The sequence below is a fragment of the Pipistrellus hanaki genome (genome assembly GCF_964339955.1).
Source record: "Pipistrellus hanaki genome assembly, chromosome: 11".
Classification (NCBI taxonomy): Eukaryota; Metazoa; Chordata; class Mammalia; order Chiroptera; family Vespertilionidae; genus Pipistrellus; species Pipistrellus hanaki.
In genome coordinates this window covers 20,467,949-20,480,628 of record NC_140513.1, presented here as the reverse complement: position 1 = coordinate 20,480,628, position 12,680 = coordinate 20,467,949, and the positions used below count along the sequence as shown (strand labels likewise).

The 12,680-nt window shown below is 33.0% G+C and overlaps 1 protein-coding gene across 4 annotated transcripts in view; it reads left to right on the top strand.

Moving 5' to 3' along the window:
• The window catches only part of SMC2 (structural maintenance of chromosomes 2), a 51,476-nt gene that overhangs the window by 19,154 nt on the left and 19,642 nt on the right, over positions 1 to 12,680 (top strand). For all 4 annotated transcript variants that reach the window (XM_084898920.1, XM_084898919.1, XM_084898917.1 and 1 more), the window contains exons 10-17: positions 1,250 to 1,483; positions 2,858 to 3,017; positions 3,536 to 3,653; positions 4,511 to 4,649; positions 5,142 to 5,261; positions 7,559 to 7,763; positions 9,363 to 9,498; positions 11,693 to 11,817. In XM_084898920.1, the coding sequence (XP_084755046.1) occupies positions 1,250 to 1,483; positions 2,858 to 3,017; positions 3,536 to 3,653; positions 4,511 to 4,649; positions 5,142 to 5,261; positions 7,559 to 7,763; positions 9,363 to 9,498; positions 11,693 to 11,817 (1,237 nt within the window). The remainder of the gene's footprint in view (positions 1 to 1,249; positions 1,484 to 2,857; positions 3,018 to 3,535; positions 3,654 to 4,510; positions 4,650 to 5,141; positions 5,262 to 7,558; positions 7,764 to 9,362; positions 9,499 to 11,692; positions 11,818 to 12,680) is intronic.

The window sequence follows — 12,680 nt, the reverse complement described above, 5'->3', positions numbered from 1 at the left end:
TTTTCTCTCAAATCCTGCATCTAATCCATCAGCAAATCCTGTTGCATTTTTCATCACCACCATCACCTCCCATGAGGAATACTGCAATAGTGTCCTTACTAGTTGTCCCTCCTGCTCTATAGTCTGTTCTTTACAAAAGCTAAAATACAAATTAGATCACATCATTCTTGTTCTTAAAACCTTTCAGTGGTTTCAAAGTTACAAGTATAATTAAATCCAAATCTTGACCTTGTTTTACAACTCTGTATGGTCTAATTTCTGGCTCCTTCACAGTTCCTACTAGTATAGCATAGCCACTCCTTTTATTTCAGTTAGGCTTCTGCTCAAATGTTATCACAAAAAGACCTCCTGTCATTCTTCTTAAAACAATAGCTCCCCTTAACTTTCCATCCCTTTGCTTTGTTTGCTTACTGTGTCTTACACTCTAACATACAGGCTCCCTAAGAAGTCTAAAACAATACATAATTTTATTTGGTACACAGTAAATGTCTGGTAAATATTTATTTAATCATGAATTAAACAGGTGGGCCAAAATTTCTGGTCACTTTCATATAAACAATTAGTTATATTTTTTAGGGCTGGTATCTTGAATAGTGCTCGATTAATAAAACTTAAAAAGGTGTTAAAAGTAATGCTGCCCCACAATTATTTAATGCTTAAATTTTATGGCCTTTAATAGTTTATAAATATATTCTTAAAATTTTCTAATTATAGATTTTAGAGAGGGAGAGAGCTAAACATTGTTTTGTTGCTCATTTTATTTATGCATTTATTGGATGATTTATGTATATACCATGACCTGGGATCAAACCTGCAACCTTGGCGTATTGGGATGATGTTTTACCCAACTGAACTACCAGGCCAGGGTCTAAAAATATGTTTATATACATGTTCTTAATCCTAAAATCTCTACTTTTAAAATTGGTGTAGGTTGGCTTAATTATTTAGATTTAGAAACTGATTTAGTTTTTTCAAGTGGTTTAAATTTGCAATTATGTTTCAGCTCATATCTCAGATTTGACTATAACATGAAAGTATTTCTAAAAGAATAAGAAGCACATTTATCTTAAAAATAGAGCAAATTTAAAATGGGAATCAAGTGTTTAAATTATTTTATTTAAGGTGACGGTATTTTCCTTGTAACCATGCCCACCTTCAAATTGCAGTGAAATTTGATGACATAGTGTATATGTGTATAAGATGTTTCTCCTAAAATATGACACTTTCCATTCTGAAATTTTTCCTAAAGGATTCTAAAACTTTAGCAGCAAAGGAAAAAGAGGTTAAGAAGATAACAGATGGGCTGAACACCCTTCAAGAAGCAAGTAATAAAGACGCTGAAGCTTTGGCTGCTGCACAGCAGCACTTCAATGCTGTTTCCGCTGGCCTGTCCAGTAACGAAGATGGAGCAGAAGCAACTCTTGCTGGTCAAATGATGGCCTGTAAAAATGACATAAGTAAAGCTCAGACAGAAGCCAAACAGGTAAATATAAACATTAAGCACTATGTAATTACTTTTTTTTTTGTTTGAGAAGATGCTTCACATTTATGCTTTGTTAAAAAATAATCAGATCAGTGTCAAGGAACTTACTTTCTTCTGCCACTTTATAGCATTTGCTATAATGAAATTCTAATATGTGGATTGCTAAATGTTGATAGTTTAAAGATGCTTTAAAACATAATACCTTTATAGGTTAATTGAAATTGTTAGTGCAATGAATATTTTGTTTCCAGCACTATGTGGAATATTTGAGGTTAGTCAATTTTATATATATATATTTGCTATTTTTACTGGTATCCTAAACTTGAAGTACTAAGCTTTAACAGGAACAGAAAAACATCCTCTCCATTTCTATGCTAACCACATCTATTTCTTAAAATCTTGGTTCTAAAACATGACAACATAGTCTTTGGAAGTATCTCTACCTCCCACCTACTCCCATTCTAGTCTTTGGTTTTCCTATTCTGACAAGCCTTTGAAAATTATGAAATCAATCTATTAGAATGGTTTTCAAACTTGTTTAGATAGTTGTACAACTCTTAAAATCCTGTGAATACTTTTGATAGCAGAAAGAAAAAAATTTATATATACACATTTTTGTAATGGAAGACTCAACTCTGAAAATATATATGGACATGTGTGTGTATTTGTGTATTAACCAATTCAAGTTTTTCTATTACCTATTGGCCACTTTTTTATTCAACAAAGATGGTCACAAAATATTTAAAAATCAATAGCCCCCAAAAATGTTAAAATCCTCTTAGTTTTCCTATAAATTTATTTGATGGGGAAAAGCCCATTGTTATGCAGTTTTAGAGGGAGGATATATCGATACAGACCTTAGAATACTACATGGTTTTAAGGAATAGTGTTCAATTATATAAACTAGCATTTAAATATCAGACTCTACATTTAAATTGCTGTCAATTTAGTTTCCCTTTTTCTATGTAATATTTCTCATTGCTCAGTCCAGCTTCTCTTGTTAAACATTGACAAATATACATTAGTACAATCTAAGTGGGAAGGAAGAGAACTAGTTAGATTTCCAGCTTTCTATTGTGTTTTTAATTTAACCAGTTAATGACAGGTATTGTTTTATATAATTATGAATTATTTCACATTTTATAAATATTAAAAATAGGGATTTAAATTGCAAGTTATTTAATGGTTTATGTTAAACACATTAGTTTTTATTCTGAGTAGTTTGTTGTTGTTTTTTTGAGGAGAAAATGTTGGGAAATGATTGCTCTGTTGGGATACTAATCCAAGTGGCCAACAGTTGCATTTTCAAGGCTGATTCTTTTAAACCAATCTGAACTGTCTGTCTCAGATGGTCTGTTATATTTTTCTTTGTAGGCTCAGATGAAATTGAAACATGCCCAACAAGAATTAAAGACTAAACAAGCTGAAGTTAAGAAGATGGATAGTGGCTACAGGAAGGATCAAGAAGCTTTAGAGGCTGTGAAGAAGCTTAAAGAAAAACTTGAAGCCGAAATAAAAAAGCTAAATTATGAAGGTTTGCCTTTACAGACATACTATTAGACCATTAGTAGGTAGTGGTGATTGGTGAAATGAACTAAAAGAAATAGCAAGCAGGAAATTTTTATCCTATTAACGAGTATTAGTATGAGAAATGTTTACAAATTTAGTCACAAAAATATCTAACTATAACATATGCTTTGAATTTTTGAAGACTCACTACTCAGAATTTTCTGCTCCAATCACTCTGACCTGACACTTGAAAACTCAAAAATGTCATTTGTATATTTCTACTTCAGTAGGCATTCAATTCATTTGTTATTTTTTGGAATAGAAATTGTATTATTTGTCAGAAATGTCTACTTGACATGATAGAAATTTGAATGTTAAGCATGCTATTTATTTCTTATCAGAAATTTGTATTGATATTTTGCTTCTAGAAATGCTTTGGAAATAGAAATTTGTGTATTAACCAATTCAAATATTTTTGAATATTTTCCTTAAAACAGAATATTTTAAGATTTGGTTTTAATTTACTTATGATTTACTATTTAGAAAACAAGGAGGAAAGCCTTCTGGAAAAGCGTAGGCAGCTGTCACGTGATATCAGTAGATTGAAAGAAACATATGAAGCTCTCTTGGCCAGATTTCCCAATCTTCAGTTTGCCTACAGGTATGAGATTTAAATCTTGAATTTTAGCATAGTAAAAACCAAGATCTATTTTTATTTTGGCTGGAAGGCAGTCTGAAAATTTCATGGACATTAAGGTTTTTGTATGGAAACTATTAATAAACTGCTTTACCTTAATTGCTATTTTTTTCTTAAATGTTTATTGAAATGTTTCAGGTGTGGGCAGGGGAAGTTCTTTCTTGTAAGATTTTTTTTTTTTTAATATATTTTATTGATTTTGTACAGGGAGGAAGGGAGAGAGATAGAGAGTTAGAAACATCGATGAGAGAGAGTCATCGATCAGCTGCCTCTTGCACACCCCATACTGGGGATATGCCCGCAACAAAGGTACATGCCCTTGACCGGAATCGAACCCAGGACCCTTCAGTACCCAAGCCGACGCTATATCCATTGAGCCAAACCGGTGTCGGCTCTTGTAAGATTTAATGGCTATTAATGCTACCTATCTTAGAACCAAAATGAGGGAATTTAATCTCATTCCAAAGTTTCTTTAAAGTTTTTCTATCATTAATGATATTATAAATATCCACATTTACATTTTACAATTTGACTTACTCATAGGAGTTTTTCATAGAATCTGTGGTAATTTATGTATTACAAAGATTAGAAAGTCAAAGGTTTTTTGTTACATGGAAACAATATGTACTAAAAGGGCTTTTGATTGATTTAAAAACAATAGCTGGGTAGGCATCTGGGACATTTTCCAGTTTGTTTTGTTAAATCTATATGATTCTTTCAATTTAATGTGTTGTCAGAAAGAGCTCCTGAGTATTACTATATGTATAATTTTTTTCTATTTTCTTATCTAAAATTGACTTTAGTCATCTTTTCCATTTTAGGGACCCAGAGAAGAACTGGAATAGAAATTGTGTGAAAGGCCTTGTAGCTTCTTTGATCGGTGTGAAGGATACCTCTGCAACCACAGCTTTAGAATTGGTGGCTGGGGAACGACTCTACAATGTTGTAGTAGACACAGAGGTAAATTGATTTTAATAAAGGAAATTTGTAATTGCTGGTCAGCTTGAAAATCATGTGCTGCTAGAAGATTTGGGTACTTTCTTGATGTTATAAGCTTCTTCCAGGGTTGCTTATTTTTACAAGTTAAAACTTTTCAGTTAATGACATTTTTAGTATATTACTTATTATATTTGATTAGAGGCCTGTTGCACGAAAATTAGTGCAAGGGGCTCGGCCCTCAAAGCCCCAGCAGCCTCGGGTCATTCTACTGTTTGGTCTAATTAGCATATTAGCTCTTTATTATATTGGATTTAGGTGTATTTCAGAGGAACTCTCAAGTTCACTCGGGTATCCAGAATGTACATTATCAGCCTTAGACTTTTAATTGTTCAGGATAGTAGGCACTAAACATTTGATTGTGGATTCCTAAAGGTGCACTCTTTTTATTCAAATGTTTTCTGTTATTATTGATAACATGCATGCATTTTTTATTTCACATTCGCTGTGTTTTAGATTACTGGAAAAAAGCTACTAGAAAAGGGGGAATTGAAGCGTCGATACACTATAATTCCACTCAATAAAATTTCAGCCACGTGTATTGCTCCAGAAACCCTGAGGGTCGCTCAGAATCTTGTAAGTCTTACTTAAGTATTTTATCTCTATCTTTAAAATTAGAGAACATTAATTTTGGCAGACTTAATCATATGCAGAACTACAATTTTTGCTACCATGCTTTAAAAATTAAGGTACAAAAAAATGGTGTTTCAAATTTGTAGTATAAGAATCTCTTTAACCCTTAAGTCAAGTTATATAACTATCAGATGATAGTAAAAACAGTGCTCTCCCCATTAAAGAACCCTACATAAGGCCTTGGTCCTATGAGATTATAATAGAGCTTAAAAATTTTAAGGCTTAGTGAAGTCCTATCCTTAGTAATATCATAGTACATATTACACAAGTACTTAACCCTTGTGTTACAGTTGCCTACAGTATTTCATACAGTAACATGCTGGACAGGTTTGTAGCCTAGAAGCTGTAGGGCAACAATTTGTTACTCCTAAATGCGTCTATTTGGTATAAAAATATTTTAGGCTTGTTAAGAAAGTTACCCTTTGTAAAAGATACTTTCATTTGTAAGGGTGAAGAGGGAAGTAACATTACCTCTAAAAGTTCATATCCATATAGAAGACATAGCAACCTTACCTCTGTTTACTGTGCTTTTCTGGTATCTTACTCTTCCCCACCCCAATGTCTTTAAGGTGCTGGCTTCATCTATTTTGAGGAGTCAGATTCCCCAGGTCTCTTTCATGTAAACAAAGTATTTGTTATTAAACTTTTTGTTACATTATTAAATATGTTATTAAACTTTTGTTTTTCTCCTCTTAATTTTCCCCCCTACCCCCTGTAGGAATGTCTCAGCTAAGAACCAGAAAAGTGAAGGGAAAACTATTTTTCCTCCCCTACAGATCAGTAGGCTAGTTGTGTAATAGGCTATACCATCTAGGTTTGTGTTAAGTACAATCTGATAGCTGTCGCCAACCTTTCGGACCTCATGGAAGACCAGTGGTCCTCCGACCATCGGTTGGCGACCACTGTCTACGATGTTTGAACAGTGATGTAATCATGAAACAATGCATTTCTTAGAACATATCCCCACCATTAAGTGGCTCTTGATTGTATTGAATTTCTGTTTTCTGAATAATTACAATTATAGTTTACTAATACCAGAATTCTTCAGTTTTTTTCATGCTAGGCACATGTAAACTGTCCACAGCAAGAACTGTATAGAAGGTGTCTGTTGATCTTTCAGAGATGCTTCTCTGTTAGAGTTCTTCTAAGTTGCCTTTCAATCTGTGAACGTACAAAACATAGGGCAGAGATACCCAGTCAGCTGTTGAGAAATAATAGCTAACTCCTACCCCTGGTATGATTACTGGTAAATAGCAGATGAGTATAAGGAAGTTCATTTAAAAGGCAATTATGATTGTATAATATTCAGCAGTAGAATCAGCTTCAATGGTTATTTCAAGTGCAGGAGTTGAAAAGATTGAAAGCTCAAAGTGCATTTGTAATTGAGATATTAAATGAATATTCGGTATATTTGCTGAAATTTTGAGAAGCCTTCAGTTAAAATTACTTCAAAGTATAATTGTGTTGATCTATACACTGTCAGGAGGTGAAGATGATTGCACAGTAATTGGAAGGTGGTATTTTGGGTTAGTACTTCCTTTACTTTGAAGGCTTTGGAAGTTATTAGGTCCAGTCCCAGTGTCAGAAGTAAATTGGGATTTCAAGTAACAGTAAAAATACAGCTAAATCTGTTAGCCAGATATAATGCAGCTGCTACATCGCTGTACAATGCTGAACATGTGTTACATAGTCTCCTTTATTTTGACTTCTGCTGCTGCAAAGCTTCATAAAGAATACTTAGTTGTTCTAAAAGACGAACAGAGGTAGACACTATAAATAAAGGACAGAGATTTTTAAAAAAAATTTTAACTCAGTTATTAGTTGTGTTTTTATTTTAGTGGCTGCCCTAGCATATTTAATTTGAATGAAAAACCATTCACTGTGGAACAATCATATTACTAATAATTAAAACAAAACATTTTATGTCATAATGTTGGTCCAGCATTGCTATACTTTAATTAAGAAAATCTGTCCAAATAGTCCTATTTGGATTTAGAAACTTCATAGTGGCTCCTGCTTGCTGGAAACTCTCAATAGGTCTTTGAGGTTTTAAATTTGTATTTTTTATTTTTTTCCTAAATAAAACTCTGGAGATTTCCGTAACATTTTAGAAAGTTCTAAAGGAAATATTGTGTTAGATAAGTATATTACCTAAATTTCTATTGTAGCAATTCTTACTACTTTCCTTTCAAAATTATTTTCAATAGTAAGTACTATGACACATCTGTTTTTCCCCACAGGTTGGCCCTAACAATGTTCACGTGGCCCTTTCCCTGGTTGAATACAAACCGGAACTGCAGAAAGCAATGGAGTTTGTGTTTGGAACAACATTTGTTTGTGACAATATGGATAATGCAAAAAAAGTAGCCTTTGATAAAAGGATAATGACTAGAACTGTAACTCGAGGAGGTGAGGTATTTGATCCTCACGGGACACTGAGTGGAGGTAGGTGTTATGTGATTTGCCCTCATAATTCTATGTGGCAAATAGGATGGGAGCTTTTATTATCTTTAACAGGAAATAGTAGGGTTGGAATGACAATCCAGAGTTTTATTACTAATCTAGGGATTGGGTTTTCTTTTGAATACCTACCACGTGACAGGCATTTAATAATAATATTGAGAGATTATGTGATGTCATAGTCCTCAATGAGCTCTAGTCCAAGCATCAATCCTAGCTTTTTTATTCATCTCAAGTAAATCTGTTACTTTTTGTTTTCTTTGCTTATTGCCCTATCAGAATATTCTAGGCACTGGGAAATGAACTCTTTTCCCCTCTCCCCCCAGTTTATTTGTAGCCTAACCACCCATTTTTCCTTCAGCAAACATGTTAACTTCTACTTTGTGTATTGTAAGACTGTGCTGTCCAAAATAGGAACTGTTAGCTACATGTGGCTCTTTACATTTAAATAATCAAAATTAAAATTCATTTCCTCAGTTGCACAAGTCACATTCTCAGGGCTCAATAACCATAAATTTAGGTTAATTAATGGGTAACTGGAAAATGCAGATAGAGAACATCTCTATCATGCTATAAAACCCTATTCTAAGCGCTTTAAATAATTAACTCATTTAATCCTTATAGCAACTATGAGGTAAGCATATTACTATCATTTCTAATATACAGTTGTAGAAAGTAAGTTACAGAGTGGTTAAATAACTTGCTGGTAAGTGGCAAAATTCAAAATTTGAACTCTAATTAGAGTCCGTGCTTTTAACCAAACCAAGAAGCTATATAACACCTCTTACATATTAAATGACAATTTCTTTCTAGGCCAAGAATAGTCAACAAAATTAATCTGATGATCAAATTCCCCAGTACTCAATAAGATGAGTAGTAATTACAATTGGAAGACAGACCAAATATTTTTAAATATCTAAAATAGAAGAAACTAGATTTCATTGACATGCATGTTCTTGAAATTACTGCTTAAGGGATGGCAAATATGTAGCCCCATATCATATTAACAAAATTCTCATAATGGCATTGCTAATTGACCTTTGTATTTTACCAAACCTACAGAGTTGCCTTGTCTATATAACATCTCGGCCTGTCAATGCCAGACAAATACAGTTGCTTATAAAGTGAAACCAATTTTCTCTGCTATATCAGAGCCCGGACAAGGTTATGGTGTAATGAACAGCCCCCAAATCTCAGTGGCTTACAATAGCTGTAGGTCAATTGTCTCTGTCCCATGCTAATTCCATTCTGGGACCCAGACTGAAGGAGAAATGGACAAGGGGGAAAATGTGATTTAGGGGCTGTCATTAAAGGCTTACTTTCAGAAGAGGCACATTTCCTCTTTGTTGACCAGATCAAATTACATGCCTAACCCCGATCTTTATGGGAAGCAGGCAGGGACAGTGATTAGCTTGAACAAATAATCCACCACATCTACTTAGAAGTACTTTACCAAGTATGTATGTTGTAAGATTTAAATGAAGTAAATTCTATTGTTTCATAAGCTCATTGTAAAGGATTGCCTATAGAATCATTTCAAGTATAATTCAAACTTAACGTATAATTTCAATTTGTTTTTATCAGGTGCTCGATCCCAGGCGGCTTCTATTTTAACAAAGTTTCAGGAACTCAAAGATGTTCAAGATAAGCTGAGAATCAAGGAGAATGAACTACGGGCCCTAGAAGAGGAATTAGCAGGTCTTAAAAGCACTGCAGAAAAGTAAGACCTGTTGAATTAAGCTACATATATTTATATATATTCTTTTTGGTCAAATATTTTGCATGGTAGAAAAGGAAATATATCTTTACTTAAAGAAATGCAACTTTGACTTTTTCTTCTGATCCTTGGTTTTAGTTGAATAAATTGTCAGTTGATAACTTGCTTATCAGTTATTTCATTTTTATAATAAAAATGTTTTTGTGATAAAAAATTAAACAGAAGGAAAAATTAGCCAAATATCCCCCTTTCCCTTTGAGATGTACTCTGGAGGTTGATAGCAGATACTTGGTCCTTGATTTGAATGATATGATACAGTATGTATAGCATTGATCAGGTGTCTGCACTGACTTTAGCAGCATTATGGCTGTCCTATAGCTATTTAAAATTACTAGGTTACCTATGGAGAAAGTAAACAAGTTCTTGTCAGAAAGTCCCTGCTGAAATTAAAGTATCCTTACATGTTTCTTCTGTGGGTGTAGATTATAGGTATGTATGTGAACCTTTATGTATGGTACAGGGTATATGTATGTTATTTTCAAAATTGGGATCATGCTGTTTAATGTAACCTCTTTTTTTTTTTTTTTTTTTTAACAACATAATTCATTTTTGAGTGCCTCTTCCTATGTACCAAATACTGGAATATAATGATGAATCAAACAGATAAATCTCTTCATCCTGTTTATAAATATATATATTTCCTAAATATATATCAACATATTAGTTTAGGAAACAAACTCTAAAGAAGGTTAAATTGGTAAAGTATGTTAGAGAAATGCTAAGTTCTAAGGAGAAAAAAGGACTACAGAAAGGGAGCTAATGAGCTGGCAGGACATAGGTGCTGAAATTTCAGATTTGGTGTTCAGGGAAAGCCTTGCTTAGAAGGTGGCTGTTGAATGATGTGAGTGAACACGTGTGGTTATCCTGGAGAAGAGTCCTTGTTTTGAAAGGAAGGCTTCAGGAGTATAAATCCCCCAACTTACAAAGTACATTACATGAAAGTAATTTTTTCTAGTCCCTCTGAAGCTGGCAACTGAGATAAAATCAAACATTTTATTTAGAATTCACAATGCTGAATAAAGGTTTTTTAAAAATCTACATAAAGTTAGAAATGAAATTTGTAGCATTCATCTAAAATTATCAAAGCTTAGAAGGGTAACAAAATTTTTAGGATACTGTGTATATTGAAGAAATTGTTATCAGTCAGCATGGTCATTCTAAGGTACAGTATATCAGAATGCCCATTTGCAAACATCATATACATGTATAGGCTGCATTTTACCTTCAGTAACATAAATTAACCATAAAGTGACTGAACTTTTTCTGTGAGGAAAATGCAACAAAATTTTTCTGAGCTGTGTGGAAGCTCTGGCATGGCAGCGAGTTTGTGCTCACATTGGGCTTAGAACTGTTAACTTTGTTCAGCAGTATTGGATCATTTATTTTGCAGAATTGTCCTATAGATTTATAGCACTGGAGTCAAGGAAAGGAAATAGATTTTGAAAAAATATGAGAATGGAAGGGTCAACTAAAGCTATTCTTTCATAGACCATATCAGGAACATAGGGTTTTTGTTTTTGTTTTTAAATAAACTGAAAAATTACTAGCTTAAATTATGGCTTTAATTTATGTCAAGCAGTTTGAGGCAATATACGCAAATAAGTATCGATATTTTATACTTTTTCCTCAAACGTCATAAATTTCTAATTACTTGAAATTTAACTAGATGACTTAGCTAAATATTTTTAAACAGCCAGAACTGGGGTAGATCACAGCATTTGCAAATGTTTACTCGGTGCTAAGCACTTTTAAACTATGTCTCATTAAAAAATGTAAGGGACATCATTTTTTTTTTTTTTTAACATTTGAAAATGGAGATTGCTAGATAATATATTATTATTAATGGTTATTTTTAAGGAAGCCTATTTCATTCAAAGATGATTTTTAGTGTTTTCTAAAAGTAGGAGTATTGCTGTAAATAATTATTAGTCTTAGTCATTTAGAGTTGTTAACCTTCAGCGACCAAATCAACCTTGAATTTAATTGATGCCTCAAAACTATTCTGGTAACCAGTTGTATCTTATATTGTTTATATTTAGTATGTGAGTTTATTTTAGGTAAAAGCCTGTAGTTTGGATGCATGTCTTAAACATCAGAAAAATTGTGTTCATTTGGTACAAACTTCTCTTTTTCTAAGGTATCGCAAACTAAAACAGCAGTGGGAGATGAAAACCGAGGAGGCAGATTTATTACAAACCAAGCTCCAACAAAGTTCATATCACAAGCAACAAGAAGAATTAGATGCTCTTAAAAAAACCATTGGTAAGATGAGGAACTGTGTTTAATGTGTTTCTGGTAACCTTACTTGAGTTATTTAGAGTTTATCTTTATTATGTAGTTACTTGAATTGTCTTTAAAACTTATTTTAATTATTGCATGTTATGATTACTATACTGCCAAATTCTGCCCATTTGTAAAAGTCCACATTTGCACCAGTAGCAAATGAAAGTTCATTTCTCCAACTTCATTCCTGTTCAGACTTAACTTTTTTTTTTAATACATTTTATTGATTTTTTACAGAGAGGAAGAGAGAGGGATAGAGTTAGAAACATCGATGAGAGAGAATCATCGATCAGCTGCTTCTTGCACTCCCTCTACTGGGGATGTGTCCGCAATCTAGGTACATGCCCTTGACCGGAATCGAACCTGGGACTTTTCAGTCCGCAGGCTGATGCTCTATCCATTGAGCCAAACCGATTTCGGCCCTGTTCAGACTTTTAAAATTCTCCAGGTTCTTTCAGCGTGTCATTTGTGAGAGTAACATACTTATTTTATTTTACTTTATTTTTTCTTCATAAATTTAGAGACAATATGTTTCATCCTAGACATTTTTCACAATATTTCTCTTGAATCAAAATAAGTGAGTGAAGAATACAAAGTAAGCTTATTTATAGAATTCTAAGCCTTCTGGCAATTAAAATAAAGGAAAAATATCATAGTTATTCTCTCTGTTCTGATTTTAGGAAGCACACAGATATATTTAAAAAGATGGTCTGATCTTTTTTAATAAGTTATAGGTTACATTTATCTTTTGTTATTCAATGTCATAATTGGAAATAATTTCATAGATCTTCAGATCAAATATGGCTCTCATGCAGGATCTTTTTCAACATACCATTTCAAAA